Below are 20,429 nucleotides of genomic sequence, written 5' to 3'. Positions count from 1 at the left end.
TCTTCTCAGCAACTTGATGCGTAAAGAAAAAAAGCAGACTGGAGGAATGGGGTATTTTATTGAAAATGATAATGGGTCCAGATACAATACAAAACCACAGAAAATGATCTGCCGACAACCACTGTGACACGGAAAGTTCATCAATGGGATCGGACAGAAATTAACGTCATACATGGTCAACCCTCAGCACACGAGGAGAAAGCAGGATCTCAGACATTTCCATATCGGTCAGCTAGAGCCAACTTGCCCAACCCGAATCAACCCTGGTTGTATCTGCTCTCTCCATGCAGTGGCACAATTAATAAATATGGCAAGGCTGGCGCAGATGTGGAGCCTCGAGTGCCCCTGCTCTTCAGAGAAATTCACTCTGCACATCTTTAAGGGCCTCTAGATCTTCTGTAGAAAAACACGTATGAGTGGAATATAGATTCTCCTACGATCATCATCAGAGAGCACATTCATTTCCTAAACAGAAGAAACAAGATCCAATAGATTATCGTTGACAACCTTTAAAGTGTAACTGTGATATTTTTTTATTTGCTAGTTTATTAGAGCTAGGCATGTATACCGGAGTTAGTCTGTCAATGATTGCCAAAAGATCTGTAATTACCTTATAATAACAGCTTTCATTAATGTCCTCTGTCCCTTCCCACTGCTCCCTTAAAAAACAGTTGCTAGGGCTTGTCTGTCTCTGGATAATTGTAAACAGAAGACAGAGGGGCGGTCCTCCACACTGCATGTCTGCATTAGGCTTCAGAGTGAGGAGGCGTGTCTCTCAGTAATCCAATCTGATTGGCTGGGAGGAAGCTGCTGGCTACAGCAAGTGTGTGTGTGTGTGTGTGTGTGAAGTGAGGGAAGGCAGTTTTGGCCTCAGAGAACTGGCAGAGGAGCCATCTTGAGAAGATCCTCATATTGTAGGGGTTAAAACAGCCATAACTAAAAAGGAAAAACTCAAGGAAAACAGTGGTATGTGAAGAAACCAAAGACGGCTTTATGCATAGTGCTGGAGCAGCAGCCGTAACATATGCTAAAATTGATTTTTTTTATGAAAAACATGACAGTTACACTTTAACTATTGCATTTACCAATGTAACAGTAGAACATGGTGGTCCTTAAAATAAATCTTCTACCTTTTATCACTCTGTAGTTTTTTTTAGGTCTAAAGCTTTGAGCTAATTAATTTCTTATATTTTTATAGCAGTGCTCAGGACACAGGTACATAGTTCCAAATCCTCTGCACAGACAGATTCATAAGATAGCAGGGTGACTACCTGAAGCTGACACTAGAGGGAGCTGTTCAATGGCTAACAGCATAAAGTAAGCTCTAGAGGGGGCTGCAGGCGGCCAGCATGTTATCAGATACATCTACCATATATCTATGATGATGCTGGTAATTTGGAGATTTTGTATCAGAAAAAGAAAACTCTGACCGCTATAAAAATAAATGAGTGCAGAATTTAAGCCATTTAGATTTTAAAAAAATGGGATACAAGGATGGACATACTCTTAAGGCCTCATGCACACAACCATATCCGTTTTGCTGTCTGTAAATCACGAATAACGACCGTGTGCATCCCAAATTTTCCCCTTCCGCCGGCCTTGCACTGTTACAAAATGCCTCTTCTTGTCTGCAGTTGAATGAACATACGGATCAGGACAGCGCACTGACTGAAAATATGGTCATGTGCACGAGGCCGTAAAGTGAAGCTTTACTCTGGATCTAAACTCTCCATCAATCACTGGTGATTTGATGCAATAGCCATTCCTTACTATGGCCAGTTATTAGGCCTCATGCACATGACCGTATTTTTGGTCCTCATCTGATCCATACTTTTTGCAGATCAGATGCCGACTTATTCATTTCAATGAGGTTCCAAAAATGCAGATAACATACTGTGTGCTATCTGCATCCATATATGCGTGCCATAGTCCTGCAAAAAAATAAAAATAAAAAAATAGAATGTGTCCTATACTTGCCCATTTTGGGAACAAGGCTGGGACCTTTCTATTGAACGGAAAAGGAAAATGGCGGCATGCACACAGCCGGTATCTGTGTTTTGCGTGCATGAGGCTTTAGACTGAATGCTAGGAACCAGCTTCCCTATTATACTGTAAGGAGAGGAGTCCTAAAGATTTTACCTCGTTTGCCATCCAGTGCCCCCCTTGTGCCATCCAGTTTGCCATCCAGTGCCCCCTTGTGCCATTCATTGACCCTTTTGTGCCATCCAGTGCCTCCGTGGGCCATCTAGTGCCCCATTGTGTCATCCAGTGCCCCCCATGCCATCAATTGACCCCTTGGGCCATCCAGTTCCCCTATTGTGCCATCAATTGACCCCTTGTGCCATCCATTACTCCATGGGGCTATCCAGTGCCCCTTGTTTGCCATCCTGTACCCCCTAGCGCCATCCAAAATGCCCCCTGTGACATGCACAGTATAGCAATCAGCATCTGTGGCTGATCGCCATGCTGTCACTCCTGCACAGCGCTTACATCGCGCTGTGCAGGAGTCAGTACAGGCTTCACATAGAAAGCCTGTACGATACAGAGACTGACGGTTGGCGGTCCTTCACATGCGCAGTAGTGTTCAGCCTAGTGCACTGTGAAGACTGTCGGAGGCGGTGACGTCAGTCGTGATGATCCGTCTTCTACTGGAGAAAGAAAGAGAAGAAGACGGACTTTGGCCGGAAGATAGAACTGGATGCACTGTGGAAGGTAAGTATAAGGCCACTAACCTTCCCTTCACAGGTTAGATTTAGCCAGCAATTAATAGGTTTGGACCGGAGAACCCCTTTAATATATTCAGCTCTACATGCCATGTGGAGGGTGCTCTTTACTTTGGTACCAGCATACCTGTGGGCACAACCCTTCTGCCTTTACAGTAGGTAATGGACAGCCGGCACTAACCTTCCATTGCAGAGCAGGATCAGATTCTGTACTGCAGCCATTGTGGAGTTTTCATTCTGTCCTGTAATCAAATGTCTGTCCAAGACCAAGTGAACGGCGTCCGGCTCGCTGGCTAAATACAGAGATGTCAATGAGACCTTCAGTGTCATTAATGTTCAAATAATCAAACTATTCTGTGCGTTTGATTCATTGCTTGACATTATTAGCTTGTCTCTATGATCAGCTGCTAACAACCCCTCAAGAAAATGACTACTTTCATTACAGACATATTAGAAGAGACTCCTAAAAGGATGATCCCCTAAACCTCACCACCATTTAAAAAAATGGTCCCGGCGACATGGTTTCCCTTGTAGGCATCGAGCTGCAGGATAAGGCCTCATGCACACAACCGTTTTTCGGGTCCGCATCCGAGCCGCAGTTTTTGCGGCTCTGGTGCGGACCCATTCACTTCAATGGGGCCGCAAGAGATGTGGACAGCACTCAGTGAGCTGTCCGCATCCTTTGCTCCATTCCGTGGCTCCACAAAAAAAATATAGCATGTCCTATTCTTGTCCGTTTTGCAGACAAGATTAGGCATTTCTACAATGGGCCGCCCGTTCCGTAAATTGTGGTTTGAGGACCGCAAAAAACGGAACGGTCGTGTGCATGAGGCCTAACTCACCCCGCTGCCACTCACAGAATCCAGCCTAACTGTCTCCAGAAGAGACTGCCATGGTCCGGGAGAAGACAGCACACAGCGGCTGTCACGTAACATACACTAAATCAGGAATCAGCCACCTGCGATACTCTAGCTGTTCTGAGACTACAACTCCCTGTATGCTAGGAGTTGTGGTGTCACAGCAGCTGGAGTGATGAAGGAACTGGACGCAACGTGCAAGACCCGGGAATAGGTTGGTCCCTACAGCAGAGGACATCTTGCAGAATTGTGTGGAGGTGACTACTGGATAACTGTGGGGTTTGGGGGAGAGAAGAGCGTCCAATCTTCTGCTGTGACCACTGTAAGTGATGGAGGACACTGTCGTTACCAATGTGGATGTAGGGGGTACTGCTGGAACCACTTTAGGGAGTTGGCAAGTGTGCGGGCACTCGTGGGACAAGGGGTGATCAAGGCCCTGCTGTACCTTATACCGGGGAAGTAGTTGAGAGCTCTGGTTGTTCAACACTACGTGAAAAAAATAAAAAAAATCCATAGTTTCCCTTTGTTCAGACATTAACTTCCCTGACACCCAAGTCTGAAATTAGGGGCTAATGTGATGCACTGATGACCCTTACATATAAAAAAAAACTACTGCAGACAAACAGTGGAGAAGGTGTCCACAGCAATCAGGTTCTAGCTTTTAAACATTCTGCTCTTTAAATATCCCACAATTACAAGGGCCATTCTCAAGCCCAGATGACTGAGCGTGTCCAGGAAACATCCCACACAGATCCTTCTTTCAGAAGTAAGAGACATTGGCTTTGTTATATTCCATCATGTACCGGGGTATGGGAAATATCTGAAAGGCTGGGCGATTGAGCAAGCGATTGTCGGGAGGAAAGCGTTCCCTCCCGGCAATCGCCTGCTAGCTAGCGGAGGAGACCACTGCTATTACATGCAGCGATTTCCTCCGCAGCCTGGGGACGAGCGATCGCTAGGCCATCGCTTGTCCCCATGCTGTCTTAGTGGTTTGCCCACAGCAAATCCTAACTAGACAGCACGATCTGCCATCGACAAGCCGCTGCAAGATGATCGCTAACAAGTGTTCATACGGACGCCCGTTAGCAATCATCTGCCAGTGTAATACAGCTTTAAGTCCACTAGGCAACTAAAGGAGAAAAAAAGGTTACCACTACTTACCACTAAACGTGGCTCCAGAGTCCTTAGCAAAGTCTTCTAGGATGAGCGGCAAGTTGGCGAAGTCTGGCTGACGGACCAGTTCATACACAGAAGGCTTGAGTCAACCCATGATGTATAGGAGAAAGTAACATAACTGTCAGTGTCACAATGCTGTACACCAGGCATGCTCAACCTGCGGCCCTCCAGCTGTTGCAAAACTACAACTCCCAGCATGCCCGAACAGCCTACAGCTATCAGCCTACAGCAGGGCATTATGGGAGTTGTAGTTTTACTACAGCTGGAGGGCCGCAGGTTGAGCATCCCTGCTGTACACTAAATGGAGGCAGAAGATGGACAGAAGATAAAATGCTGATGAATCCCAACCCTGGTGATGTAAGACGCAGGACTTCAGACAGACACTACAGAAAGGATCCAACGCTGCGCACTGGAAGAGGGTTTTAACAGCAAGAAACCCTCAGTTTATATTTGACAGTACCAGCGGGATGGGGCTTCCAAAATATGGATCTCATGCGCACGACCGTATGTATTTTGAGGTCCGCAAAAAATACGGATGACGTCCGTGTGCATTCTGTATTTTGCGGAACGGAACAGCTGTCCCTTAATGGAACAGTCCTAAGTAAGTCTGTAATGCGGACAATAGGACATGTTTTATTGTTTTGTGGAACGGACATACAGAAACGAAATGCACACAGAGAATTTTTTTTTTTTTTTGGGGGACCCATTGAAATGAATGGTCTGCAAAATAAAAACAGAACGGACACTATGCCCTAATACAGCACATAGATGGGATGGGTGCTACATGGTCCTCCTGCAGAGAACAGAAAGAAACTGACCATGTGATCTGAATCTCATTCATGACCACACAAAGCGGTCACCACTGTACACACAAGGGGGCGCCATCATTAGGATAAATGTTGAATACCTTTGTAAGGATTTATGATTTTAAATATATGTAATCCATATCTGATCTGTGGGGGTCTGATACCTTGCAGCCCCTCCAATCAGCAGATCCGCAGTGGCTCCAGCTCCGGAACTACAGCGCCGTCCATTGTGTGTAGTGGATGGAGCTGGTTACTGCAGCATTGCTCCCACTGAAGTTAATGGGAGCAGTGCTGCAGAAACCAGTCCATTACACAATGGACAGATGTGTAGCTAATGCAGATGCTATAGAACTGCAGAGCAGCTGATCGGCAAGGGTGTAGGACCCCCGCTGTTCAGATACTGATGGTCCATCCTGAGGATAGGCCATCAATATAAAAGGACTTTAAAATTAGAAAATCGTTTTTTGAAAGATGCAAAGTTTCTAATATTCTACATTTGGAAAATACTATTAGTAGTTCCTGCCTTATAATATATAAGTGAGCCCAGCGCTATTCTGGGAGATTGGAATAACTTATACTATTCACCGCGCTATACATGAGCCAATAAATAAATGGGAATAAAGTAAAATGTGTCCTCATGTCAAATATTCAGCCGTTTTAGTTATTTCTGGGAAACAACCAACGTGGCTCCTGTTACAGCTCCCACCAGGACTGTCACCCATCTGTGTAGTATCTGAATCTGCCTGGCTATGCAGTAGTAATTAGGCCTCATTCACACAACCGTATTTTTGGTTTGCATCTGATCCACATCCCATTCCTTTCTAAGGGGCCACAAAAAATGCAGATGGTACACGGATGTCATCCGCATGCTGTCCGCACCCGTGCCGCAAATTGCAGAACATGTTCTATTCTTGTCCATTTTGTGCACAACAATAGGCCCGTGGAAAGTGCAGCATGCACAAGGATCACATCCGCATTTTGCAGATACGGCGGTGTGAATGCGGCCTAAATGGCTTTTACTCACCCCGGTGAGGCTGTAGTCCTGGAAGGCCCAGGATTTATCCTCACTGGTTACACAGCATAGCGCGGTCACTCCATGCCCTATGGCACAAATGGGTTCTATAGGGAAAGAACATAAATGAGTAAAGTAACATAAAAATCACAATTATGACCTCTGACAACGACATTTATCCTAAAGTTAGAAATGCCTCAGTAATACCTTCCTCTAACTGCAGCGTCATGTGTGGCGTCCCCCTGTCAGTCACCTATGTTACTAATGGCGGCCGGCTATTGACGACTTTCTTGCTCATAAATATACAAGTGCAGATCGGCCGAGCGATTGATAGGGAGAAGGGCGAGCTTCTGCCAGGCACCTCTGGTAGCATTCAACTCCCAGGGAAACAAAGATCTGGCCATGATGAAAACCACTCTGCCTGATCCTAGATGGGGGCCAATCAAGCTGCGTCCATATACCATAGAGTGAAAATAGCATAACCGACTGACACGGGTTATCCCATCCGGACAAACACCTAGGTCTATTGCTGTTCCAAATGCCGGGGCCTACTGCTATCTGCTATCCAGACTTGTCACCATAGACTAAGGGCCCATACACACAAACGTATTTTTCTTCCGTTCATTTACAGGTCCATATGCGGAACCATTCATTTCAATTAGGCTTGAAAAAAAAAAACCTGAATGTGAATGTCTGTTCCGCAAAAAAATACACCAAATCCTATTCTTGTCCGTTGTTGAGGACAAGGGCAGGCATTGTTACAATGGATCCACACACAAAAAACGGATGCAACATGGATGTCATCCATTTTTATGTGGATCCGTGTTTTGCGGACCTCAAAATACATACGATTGTGTGCATGAGCCCTTACAAAGCTAGAGCGTTTTTCTTATAATTCTGCATTGTAATGTGTAACTGTCGTTCCTCCTGGAAATGAATGACTGACAGCGTCCAATTCGTGCCAAGTGTTAGATTGCGTAGACTTCTTATTGACTGGATGAACGGTAAACAGTGATGTCAGTTTCTGCATACATTTCCAGGAGGAATAACAAAAGGACAGCACAATGCAGACTTTTAAAGTGGTTATCCATCTTCAGGGGTCCTTTCGGGCACATACCACCGCTGGGTCTCGGCTCCTTTGGTCCACCTCCGGCGCGCTCTGGTCTCCGCTGGTAAACTTCTTGTTTGACGGGGATCACATGGCCACTGAAGCCAATGGCTTCCTGCAGCAGTGACAGATCCATCCAGCGACATGGAGCAATTCTAGCAAAACCATTGCCCCCCATCAGAAGTGGAAAACCCCTTTAAGTTGAAGACACTACAGCATCACCTTCTACAATACCCATAATAGCCCTGGACAGTAATCTTATTAAAGGGGTTGTCTGGGACTGAAATATTAATGACCTAACTTATTAGGTAATAATCTATCAGTATCTGATTGGGAGGGATTGGACTACTGGCATCACCGCCAATTAGCTGTTGGAAGGGGACGCGGTGCTCGGTGACAGCTGCAGCCTTTTCATCAGCCTGCGATATTACATCTGTCGTTCACACAGCCTGAATGGGACTGAGTCGCAATACCAAGCCCTGCCACTATGCTACGTATGGCGCTGTGCTTGGTATTCTACGATGAGGCTGTGATGGTCGTCAGAGGGCTGCAGCCTATTCAAACTGCTGATAGACTGGGGTGTTAGGAGTTGGACTCCCACCAATCAGATATTGATGACCTATCCTCACAATAGGTCATCAATATAAGATCGTTGGGAACTCCGCCAGTGCTGGTTGGAGCGCTGCAGCTTGTTCACAGCATACCAAGTACAGCGCCGCACACTGCATAGTGGCTGTGCTTGGTATTGCAGCATAAGCCGATTCAAGTGTGTGGAACTGCGCTGCCTTTCTAAGCACAGCCACTATAGAATGGACGGCACTGTGCTTGGTGTACTGCGAAGAAGCTGCAGCGCCACCGATACAGCACTGCTGTACTATAAAAACTGCCGATCAGGGGTGTGACAGGTGTCGGACGCCCGCGATCAGATTCCGGATACCTGTCCTGAAGATACTGTTGGTCATCCATCTTTCAGTCCCGGACAACCCTTTTAAAACTAGGATTTCTTTGTGCATTATACTTATAGAATATGTGGAAAAACCCTAAAGTGGTTGATTGACTTTATCATGAAGCTTCTCATGTTGTCACCCTGCCAATGCAGACAATTAGACGGCACTGGCATACTGCTTGGAAAGACAACAGGCACTTCTAGCTCCACAATGAAGCGGTGCCTACTCCGATTTCTCTCCTCCAAATCAATAAACACTAAAATCGCGCGTCCGCACTGCTCGGTGCTGGGCGTCAAGCTGCTGTTTTTTTTCCCATCTTACTTTTTTCTGTTTTAAAGTGCTGCAAGATTTTGGCCAGATAACCGCTGTTAGCCAAGTCCGTCATAGCTCCCGGGCAATGTGGGATTAAAAGTGCATGATAGCGAGAACCTGGAGGAACAGCAAGAAAAAATGTGCATTATAGGCAAGAGTACTGGATGTTGTGCGCTTCCTGCGCCGAACTAAATGCCATAAATTACACTGGATCTCACCTACAACCTGAGAATGAAAGGGGTTGTGTCATCTCAAGCACTGGTGGCATATCGCAATGTCCATAAGCTGTAGAAAAAAGGCGCTAAGTGAAGAACAGTGAACCGCGGTCCTTCATTCATTTCTATGGGACTGGCTCGGCTATTTCCGTAAGCCCCATAGAAGTGAATGGAGTGGTGGTCGAGCTTGCGCAGTGCGCTTTCCATTCATTTCTATGGGACCCCTGAAAATAGCCAAGTGCGCAGTTCAGCTACTTTCAGCACTCTCATAGAAATGAGGAGGACGGCTGTGCATGCATGGTCCGCTCTCCTTCACTTTGTGAGATGTGTTTTAGAGGTAGGACCCGCAGCTATCAGACAGTGGTGGCATGTCCTAGCAGTGTGACACCAATGCTTGAGATTACACAAACCCTTTAAATACTTATGACCTATCCTCAGGTTACGTCATTATTATCAGATAGGTAGAGGTCCGACTACCGAAATCTCTAAAGATCAACTGTTTGAAGAGGCCTGGAAGAGGGCTATAGCCTATAGGCCAATGGAGATGACAAGAGGCCACTGCGCTCGCCATCTGATCGTCAGGGGTGCTGAGAGTCGGGCCCCCTCCAATCTGATGGCCTATCCTGAGGAGAGGCAATCAGTATTTAAGCCCTGGAAAATCCCTTTAAGCAGCTTCATCATGGCTTCAGCGCAGTTCTTGACATCTACAAGTGACATAATATCTATAGCACTGTGGTGACCTATCCATGCATCCGTGGATCAAAGGAATATCAATGGTAACAGTGCAGACATCTGGGTCCACAACGTCCGTTCATGCCAGTACTACGAGAACAGTCTACTGAATTTGGCGGACTGCACAGCTTCCTGCATAGCAATTTTATGATAATGGGCATCTGTCAGCAGATCTGTACCTATGACGCTGGCTGACCTGTTACATGTGCACTTGGCAGCTGAAGACATCTGTGTTGGTCCCATGTTCATAGGTGTCCGCATTGCTGAGAAATACATAGATTACACTTACCGGTAATCCATTTTTCTATTACGCCCCATGACAGCACCTGTGAGAGATCCTTCCGCTTCCGGACAGAAAACAGGAACTTCCCAGATCTGTAAAAGGATCCCCCTCTCTCCACTCTTCAGTCTGTGACAAGATCCATAGGACTGAAATAATTCTATATACAGTGAAGCATTCCCTTCTATTACATACATATGTGCGCCTAAATCTACACGCCCCTATATTTATACATACAGTTGCAAGAAAAAGTATGTGAACCCTTTGGAATGATATGGATTTCTGCACAAATTGGTCGTACAGATACGAGCTCGGGTCTTTCAGATTTATTATTGTCCGTTTGGTTTGGGGACCAGAAAAGGTGTTGAATAAAATCCTTCCCCCATTTCTTCTGCCGGCACTGGGATTAAGACAGATTTGTCCGTTAGTTCTTTTATTTCCCTTAATAAAGCTGCCTGTTTCGGGGAACGCTGACGTAAAGCTGTCATTCTTACTCTCCTTGGTGGGGACTTTTTGAAGTCTACACAATAGCGTTCCTCTATTATACTTTTTACCCAAGCGCTTGCTGTAATATTTTGCCAAGCTTGGGAAAATAAAGCGAGGCGACCTCCCCCCACCCGAGGCCTGGCGTCATTGCCGAGATGTGTTTGAAGACTGAGGTTTGGACTTCAACAACAGACCTTTGATTTATTTCTTCTCCAATCCGAGCTTTTCCTTTGGTCCCTAGCCTCCTCCTTTTTCCTCTCTAAACCGAAATGGCTTCTTTTCTTTGGCTTTCCCCTTAGGCTAGTTTCACACTAGCGTTCGGCTGTCCGCTTGTGAGCTCCGTTTGAAGGGGCTCACGAGCGGACCCGAACGCTTCCGTCCAGCCCTGATGCAGTCTGAATGGATGCGGATCCGCTCAGACTGCTTCAGTCTGGCGGCGTTCAGCCTCCGCTCCGCTCAGCAGGCGGACACCTGAACGCTGCTTGCAGCGTTCGGGTGTCCGCCTGGCCGTGCGGAGGCGTGCGGATCCGTCCAGACTTACAATGTAAGTCAATGGGGACGGAGCCGTTTGAAGATGCCACAATATGGCTCAATCTTCAAACGGATCCGTCCCGCATTGACTTTCAATGTAAAAGTCTGGACGGATCCGCTCAGGCTAATTTCACACTTAGCCATTTTTGGCCAATATAATGCAGACGGATCCGTTCTGAACGGAGCCACCGTCTGCATTAATATGAGCGGATCCGTTCAGAACGGATCCGATCGAACGCTAGTGTGAAAGTAGCCTAATTCTTGTCAGAGGCTTTGTCCAATATATCATCCAGTGCGGGACCAAATAGAAAATTACCCTGACACGGTAGGGCGCATAATTTGGATTTTGATGCAATGTCCCCTTTAACCATAGGGATCTTCTGGCAGAATTGGACAAAGCCGCTGCGCTGGCTGACAATCCTAACGCGTCAGCCGATGCGTCTGAAATAAAATCAACTGCCTTCAGCATAGTAGGGATCAGCAGTCGTTCTCTCGGGGTTTTACTAACTATATGTGATTCTAACTTCCCAACCAAACCTTAAGTGACCTGGCCACGGATGTCGTAGCATTAGGTTTAAAGGAGGAAGTGGATGCCTCCCAATTTTTTCTAATATAGGTGTCAGCTCTTTTATCCATTGGGTCTTTAAGAAAACCCAAATCCTAAACGGGAGGGCCGATTTTTTAATGACTTTTGCCATAGGGGCATCCACCCGCGGTACATCTTGCCAGGCCGCTACTTCCTGATCATTAAACAGATACTACCTTTAAACTTTTTATCATCCTTGTTCCATTCTCTTTTTATCAATTCCTGTATGGGAAACACTCGCTTTCCTTGGTCTCAGACTTTCAAACATTAAATCCTGTCTTGACCTGGATTCTTTTTCCTCTTCCACTTCCATAGTAGACCTTACTGCTCCTAATAAAAAGTCTGTATCCTCTACTTTAAATAATGGCCTTTCCGGCAAGGTCCTCAGAGGAAGAATCTGAATTTTCTATTAAGCCTTTCTTTCTCCGATTCTATTCTACAACCTGAACTTTCCACTGCCTAGAGGAGCTAGAGAGGGATTTCTTAAGCTGTTCTACCGAAGAACGGTCTTCCATTTTGAGCAGGTTTTGAATGTTGTGGAAGAGAGATGGGGATTCTTCCGCTACCACTCTGTCCAAACATGCTGGACAACAGGCTTTGGGGTAAGATGGGCTTAACTTCTTTTTGCAAATCCCACACTCTCTGCCATTTGTCTTGTGGGTGAACTTCCTTGGGGGCTCCTTAACCTGCATTAACACATAGGCCACAGTGAATAACATAAGAAACAATAATCTCCTAGCCAGGAGATAGTGGGGTACAACCCCTCTTACCCCCCAGGAGTACCATGCCAGATTCGGAGTGCTGCTCCTGCTGTTCAGTGCGCTGTGGTCCATCCCCCCTTCCTGCATAATCATCAGTGGAATTACAGGGGGACACTGGAAGGGCACTGGTCACCGTACAGCAACCTGCCACACTGCTGCTGCTCCCTTCCATGATGGCCGGTGTCTCCTTTTGAGGCATGTACTAGCTGGCTCCTCCCCTTCCCTGCACCAGCGTGGAACGCACACGCCACATCCGACGCGCCAGCTCACCGGAAAATCGGGCCTGCTAGTACATGCCGCGCCGACGTGCAGGGAGAGGACAGATTGCCTACCCCCAGAACATCGCCCGGCTGCTGGCAGAAGGGACACGAGGAAGCCAACAGGAATCCCCCCCAAGGCACAGAAAAGGAGACAGCCCAGGCTTCACAGCAGCTCCTAGTGGAGTCTTACGCCATCAAGTACCCTCCACTAGAGGTCCTGCAGCCTGCATAATCGATCCGGGAAAGATCCATACTCCTGTCCTATGGACAGGAAACAGGAAGGAACTGAGGAGTAGAGAGGAGGATCCCTTTTAAAGATCTGGGAAGTTCCTGTTTCCTGTCCGGAAAGGGGGGGGATCTCTCACAGGTGTTGTCATAGGGCGTAATAGAAAAATGATGGTTTAATATATGCAAATGAGCCTCTAGGAGAAAAGGGGGCGTCGCCATTACACCTAGAGGCTCTGCTCACTCTGCAACTGCCATGTCCTTTGCATTTTGACAGGGCCAGACAGTGAAAACGTAATCATGCCTGGCCCTGACTTCTCCTAAAGTCTCGCAATGCGCCGTGCGCTTCAGTATCCGGAGCAGGCACAGTACAGGAAGTTCTCTCCCGTACTGCGAGCCTCTTTCCTGTACTGCGTAGGCGCTGTATTCTGAAACGCAGGTAAGGAATGTCTGCGGTAGTGATCATTCCTCCCACATTCACTTTGCATCGCGTGCAATAGGCCAGTGCAAACAAGTGCAGATGAATGTGTTTATCATCCATCAGTGCTCGTCCTGCCTGAACATTGGGTAGTGTAATAAGACCCTTACTGTCATTTCCAAATCCACACCATCAACATACTTTACCAAGGTACTACACCGCCGGATTGGAAATATATGGGTTATGGTAGTACTATTTAACCCACGGGGTTCAGTCACGTCGTCTTACCATCTATTGACTCTAGTCTTGCTGGATTGGCATACGGCTTAAGTTGGAAATCTTGGAACCATCTTGTGTCTACCTCGCTGATACCTACAAAATCTAGAGCTTTTCCCTGAGAGAGAGAAAAATAAAAAAAAAAGAGTGGTCATCCACCAGACTGCAGGCAAGTGGGAAGACTTCTGTATTCTGTAAAGTTTATAGTCATTCATATCACTTTCAGGGGGCAGGATCTATGAACGCCATCTTTATGACAACTGCAAAGTCTGTATACGGCTTGAGAAAGACCTGTGTGCAGAAATATTGTTTTTGGCTTGTCTGCTCCAAATAATGCAGCTTCTTCTACTTTATTTGGCGGTGCCGTGGACTATTCGTGGAAGTATTTCCTGGGTGGATATAGATAGGACCCACTCCTCAAGACAGCATGCCATGAATTAAAGGTGCTGTCCGACCTAAATGAAAAATTAACAACAAGCAGGAAACAGTGTAACAGAAAAAAATTCTTCTGTCACCATTTGAAAGTCCTGTCTTTCCAGCATTGTGTTTTTTTTGTTTTTTTTTACCTTTTTCTGCCTTTCATTAAAAGGATTTTTGTCAGCAGTTTTGACCATGCTAAACTGCTGACAGCACAAGTTATGGGCTACAGGGAGCAGGACAAGCATACATTTTGGGCAGTTTTTCTCATCAGGAGTAGTGTGAATATGAACTTTTATTCTGCCAGATTCTGCTCCTGCAAGTGCCCAGGAGAAGATGATTCCCTGTGAAGTGCTCCCTGTATTGACCTGCTTCACAGTCCCACTCTTCTGCTCTGAGTGACAGCATCCAACTAGGAAACCAGTACATCTGTCATTCAAAGGAGAAGGACTGTGAAGCAGCTCAATACAGAGAGCACTTCACAGTGAATCATCTTCTCCTGGGCACTTGCAGGAGCAGAATAAAAGTTCATACTCACACTAATCCGGTTGAGAAAAACTTCCCAAAAGGTATGTTTGTTCTGTTGAACCCAGTCGCAATCTAGTGCTGTCAGCAGTTTCGCATGGTCAAAGCCACTGACAGAATCACTTCAATTTTTCATTTAGATCAGACAACCCCTTTAAGGGGCATCTGTCAGTAGATTTGCACCTATGACACTGGCTGACCTGTTACATGTGCACTTGGCAGCTGAAGGCATCTGTGTTGGTCCCATGTTCATATGTGTCCGCATTACTGATAAAAATTATATTTTAATATCTGCAATTGGACATCTAGGAGCAATGGGGGCGTTACCATTACACCTAGAGGCTCAGCTCTCTCTGCAACAGCCACACCCTCTGCACTTTGATTGACAGGGTGAGGCATGATCACGTTTACACTGTCTGGCCCTAACAATCCAAGTGCTAAGGGTGCCACAGTTGCAGAGAGAGCAGACCCTCCAGGTGTAATGACAACGCCCCCGTTGCTCCTAGAGGCTCATTTGCATATATTAAAACATCATTTTTCTCAGTAATGCGGACACATATGAACATGGGACCAACACAGATGCCTTTAGCTGCCAAGTGCACATGTAACAGGTCAGCCAGTGTCATAGGTACAAATCTGCTGACAGATGCCCTTTAATCTAGTGCATGAGGAACAAAACATGTAAAATTTCAAGGAGCCAGCTATATTACACAATTACAACACATACCCCAGGAGAAGCCACTTGTAGGTTAAAGGCTGAACTTGCAAGGGTGAAGGTCTGCAGGAAGGATTGTGCCGAGACACCTGAAAGAGACAGACGACACCACCGTCTCATAATCAGAGATGAGCGACAGGCAGACATTTTACCGACAACGGGCACAGCAAGTCAGCGATCAATTTTTTCAGCTACGAGGGTGTCAAGTCAATTGGTCCATTGCATCCTAAGACACTGGAGGTATTCAGGAAATCAGGGGAAACTGCACGGGGGGGGGGGGGATATGTCAGGAGGGGAATACTTGAAGTCAGTTTTGCTTGGGTCTGCGTTGGCGTACTTTTATCAAATGTCACGTGTTGGTGATAAATTTATTTTATCCTTAAAGGGGTTCTCTGGGTTTTTACTATTGATGACCTATCCTTAGGATAGGACATCAATATCAAATCAGCGGGGGTCTCACACCCGACACCCCCGCCGATCAGCTGTATGAAGGGAAGGCGCGCGCAGTGAGCACGTGCTGTCTCCCCTCTCTCTTCCTGCTCTCCGCTGTAAGTCTATGGGACAGCAGACAGGAAGAGAGAAGGGAGATGGTACGCGCACACTGCGCGCGCCGTCTCCTCATACAGCTGAACGGCGGGGGTGCCGGGTGTCAGACCACCGCCGATCTGATATTGATGACCTATCCTGAGGATAGCTCATCAATAGTAAAAGCCCAGAGAACCCCTTTAAACCTAACACTTTTGTCTAGAAAAGCTACTCTAACCTCCTACTGGAGTGAGATTGCGACTTTGTCGTGACTTTAAAAAAATAAAATAAAAATCTGGCATAAAACTCATTAACACAGTTAACCATGCCCACTTTTCCACCTATATTTAAAAATAGAGTGAATAATGTAAAAATGCAAAAAGCCCAAAAAGTTGTAAAAGACCCATTTTGGAATTCTGGCGTGAAGGCGTGATAAATCAGGGCCCACGTGGGGTTTGTACTCTAATCTGCAGCTCTTTTAGTAGGACAAATCTATACAGGTGAAAAATTTAAAATTGTGCAAAAGTTCATTTATTTCAGTAATGCAACTTAAAATTTAAATATTGTGAAAAGGTTCAATATTCTAGGCTCAAAGTGTCACACTTAATCCATACCCCTTGAGCAAAGGGGACCTGAGATTGTGACTTTGGGGTTTTTATAAACTGTAAGCCATAATCATCCAAATTATAACAAATAATCTCATAGTCTATCTCATATATTAGTTTCACCTTTTAAGTTGCATTACTGAAATAAATGAACTTTGCACAATATTCTAATTTTTCGAGTACATTGTAGGGCGTTTCATAGCAATCTGTCCCTTTATATCACCTGGACAGTCTCATCTCTGCCCTGTCCTAATGCGGTGAAGTACTGGTATAGGGTTTAGGCTATAAATGGCCAATAATGGCCCTGATTCGTAGGCACCCCCTGAGGATGGCCGCGCTATCAGCACCAGTGATGGGCAGAAGTTTTTGTTACAGTAATAAAAGGGTTAGAATAGTACAATGAACCCCGTCCAATGCTCCAGAACATCAGGGATGTCCCCATCATGAACTGCATCAGTCTATAAGGGATCACCTCTTGGAGAGAAACCCTTTATGAAGTGAAGCTGGGATAATTGCTGTGGGTCCAGTGTCTCTCCCCACCAGTGATCACTAGGGAAAGCTGCGTCTAGCCACAGATCTGGTACAACATGGCAGCCATTCAAACAAAAAGTGCTCGGAAACGCCATTAAATACCTAGGTGTGAACCCACCCTTGAGCACTTTACTAACCTCGGCCATTAATGCCTTCTCTTCCCCAGACCACCCTGGAGGGCTCCATTAAACTTCCCTAGGGATGTTTCTACTAATCCCCATCCCACATCTAGACCACCAGGAACATTAGCAATAAATATTTTCCTAACATTAACCCATTTTCCCATGCAGAATAATTATTCATATCACGGAAATATTAGTCCACGTCCTGTCCTGACGCGTACAAATGAAAAAAAAAAAATAATCTGAACACTCATCAATAAGAATCGTTACGTATACGAGCAGCTTTATACTCCATCCACACTTGGTTGGGCCCCTAACCTGTCGGTAGTTTTGACAACCCCCCTTGAACTGCTATCACTGCGACATACAGAATTTTTGACTGTACCGGTGTGCACCTGCAACAATGAAGTGCACTTCTCTAAAAGATGTTTTAATGACTACTGCCCCATATGCAGGTTACTACAGAAGTGTCCGGTGTGCTTCTTCAGGAGGGGGGTGTCCTGCGATCTGGAGAGCACCACCTCCCATCTAGACTTGACTGACGTCTCTGCAGGGGACAATGGACGACGCATCAGAGTTGTCAATCAAGCTCACAGGACACGCCCCTTCTGAAAAACACGCACACCCAGCAGCAGTCACTAGAAGGGCTTCTTCTCAGCTGCACTTTATTATTGCGGACGCTCACAGTTCCGTTCAGGGAGGGGAATAAATGTCTGATCGCAGGGGGTTCCACTGATCATGAGAACAGGGGCCTTATGTCTTCAATTAGTTAAAGGGGATTTCCGAGATTTTACTACTGATGACCTATCCTTCTCTCTGACGACACTTGTATCACGCAGCTGAGCCCCAATGAAGTGAATGGGGCAGAATGCGACACCAAGCACAGACGCTATACAATGTACGGCGCCGTGCTAAGCTTCGAGAAGGCCGCAGCACTCACCTGAGCAGTATCGGACCCCCACCGATTATATACTGATGACCTATCCAGAGGATGGCTCATCAGTTATAAAATCATGGAAAACCCTTTAAGTATAGACCCTGCCGCTCCATTCAAAGTCTATGGGACTCACGAAGATAGCTGTGAGCTGCACTTGGGTATCAATGACTTGCGATGGAGCAACAGCTTTGATTCTGAGAAAAAAAAAACTTTAAAGGGAACCTGTCATGTTGAAGATGGTACCTGAGCTGGAAGCAGCATGTTCTAGAGCAGGAGGAGCTGAGATCGATATATAGTTTTATGGGAAAATATTCAGTATAACTTGTAATTTAGGCTGCTTTCACACTAGCGTTCGGGTGTCCGCTCGTGAGCTCCGTTTGAAGGGGCTCACGAGCGGACCCGAACGCAGCCGTCCAGCCCTGATGCAGTCTGAATGGAGCGGATCCGCTCAGACTGCATCAGTCTGGCGGCGTTCAGCCTCCGCTCCGCTCGCCTCCGCACGGACAGGCGGACAGCTGAACGCTGCTTGCAGCGTTCGGGTGTCCGCCTGGCCGTGCGGAGGCGTACGGATCCGTCCAGACTTACAATGTAAGTCAATGGGGACGGATCCGTTTGAAGATGCCACAATATGGCTCAATCTTCAAGCGGATCCGTCCCCCATTGACTTTACATTGAAAGTCTGGACGGATCCGTCCGAGGCTATTTTCACACTTAGCTTTTTTTTGCCATTTTAATGCAGACGGATCCGTACTGAACGGAGCCTCCGTCTGCATTAATATGATCGGATCCGTTCAGAACGGATCCGATCGAACGCTAGTGTGAAAGTAGCCTTATTCATTTAAATTCCTGCTTATTCTGAGGTCGCAATAACGCCTGTACAAGAGTATGACGCTTGTTCAGGCGATACACCCGGCCGGCACCCCCATACAACTGCCTATTCTTGTCCGCAATTGCAGACAAGAATAGGACATGCTCTATTTTTGCCCGGAGCCGCGCTCTGGAAATGCGGACAGCACACTGTGTGCTCTCCACATGCATTCCTGCCCCATAGAGAATGAACGGGTCCGCACCCGTTCCACAATTTGCGGTACGGGTGCGGACACATTCACGGACGTGTGAATGGACCCTAAGGCGTACCAATACGCCTTAGACTTTCCCCCCACATTCTTCAGCGCAGTGAGCAGCGCAGCGATGCTGCCTGTGCCTGAAATAACCAATATCACAGCTCCTTACAGGAGGATGGGCCGGCTCCAGAGGGTGGCTGTAGTAAGAAGAGCGGGGGGCGCTGCCCAAGGACCCTGGCAAACACGACAGGGCCACTGGAGAGCTATGGACTCGTGTGACTGATCTGACAGAAACGCTGCCCCCGGGACTGTGACGGCCCCGGCCGTGTTGTGGCAGTGAAGAGCCTGGCCTGTCAGTCTTCAAGGGATTCCCCCCCTCCCCCAATCATGGTTCCCTCCAGTCTCTCTGATCATAATAGAAGTCTATGGCCTGCATAACGGATCCGTCCGGTTTACGTGATGCAGGAGAGGACTCCAGTAAATACCACAACACGAACTTCAAAATATGAAATTCGCTCATCCCTAGTCCCCAGGAGTGAACAACCCCTTTAAAGTGGACAACACTGCTGACAGGGTCCCTTTAAATCCAATAGCTGCAGAGAATCTTGATAATAGCGGTTATGTTTTATCCTGGGGCCTATAAACTGCACCAACTACAACTCCCAGCGTCTCCCAAGAGCCACAGGCTCTGCTCACTCAGGAGCGCATCCATAAATGATGCATTCTGATCAGACACTGGTCCCATTGTACAGGGTACAGGTCACATGACCCGTTAGGCAGCGATGGTCACATGACCAGTCCTAGACTCTCACCTCCGGTAACGGCGCTGCAGACGATCAGACAACTGGGCTTGGTGAGGCGGTCGGTAGCCCCGCCCCCGCCGGTAGACCCTTGCTTTTTCATCAGTGATAAGATGCAGGTGAAACACCGGGTATAGCTGCACGCATGCGCCTCTGGAGTTGTCAACCGGGACTTTGTCAATAAAGATTGTTGGACTGACTAGCCCAGGCGTGTGACGTCACGTATGAGGCAGCTCCCAGCAATGTCATTTGGTGTGTGATGAGCTACGTGACCGGGTCACGTGGGTCTTTCCTGTCAGTGCGTGCTCACATTACTGCCTGTAGGGGGCGGTACATTGCAATAGTGAGGGCTGCAGATAATTATTGAACCATGAGATCATTATACAGGGTGGCCCATGAAAAAGTAACATAGCAACCAATCAAAGCTCAGCTTTCATATTTTCAGAGTCCCGTAGGACCTGAAAGCTAAACTCTGAT

General features: G+C 46.9%; 1 protein-coding gene across 1 annotated transcript; it reads right to left on the bottom strand.

The window, feature by feature from the left end:
* Positions 1–39: 39 nt before the first annotated feature.
* On the bottom strand, positions 40–20,164 carry GATD1 (glutamine amidotransferase class 1 domain containing 1). The gene is made up of 8 exons (XM_044270043.1): positions 19,965–20,164; positions 15,381–15,457; positions 13,724–13,829; positions 8,951–9,058; positions 6,587–6,681; positions 4,742–4,835; positions 2,905–3,016; positions 40–465 (listed from the first exon to the last, which is right to left on the bottom strand). Exons 1-8 carry the CDS (start codon positions 20,053–20,055, stop codon positions 459–461), a joined length of 690 nt encoding a protein of 229 aa, XP_044125978.1. The 5' UTR covers positions 20,056–20,164; the 3' UTR covers positions 40–458.
* Positions 20,165–20,429: the final 265 nt, after the last annotated feature.

Source organism: Bufo gargarizans, chromosome 10 (genome assembly GCF_014858855.1).
Source record: "Bufo gargarizans isolate SCDJY-AF-19 chromosome 10, ASM1485885v1, whole genome shotgun sequence".
Classification (NCBI taxonomy): domain Eukaryota; kingdom Metazoa; phylum Chordata; class Amphibia; order Anura; family Bufonidae; genus Bufo; species Bufo gargarizans.
Note: the sequence above shows the minus strand (reverse complement) of the source record. Positions and strands in the feature narration are given on the sequence as shown.

Coding starts and splice junctions, on each gene's coding strand:
- GATD1 (XM_044270043.1), bottom strand. CDS start 20,055: ATGAAAAAGCAAGGGTCTACCGGCGGGGGCGGGGCTACCGACCGCCTC. Junction 15,458..19,964: donor CTGCAGCGCCGTTACCGGAG/GTGAGAGTCTAG, acceptor TGTCTCTTTCAG/GTGTCTCGGCACAATCCTTC. Junction 13,830..15,380: donor TACAAGTGGCTTCTCCTGGG/GTATGTGTTGTA, acceptor TCTCTCTCTCAG/GGAAAAGCTCTAGATTTTGT.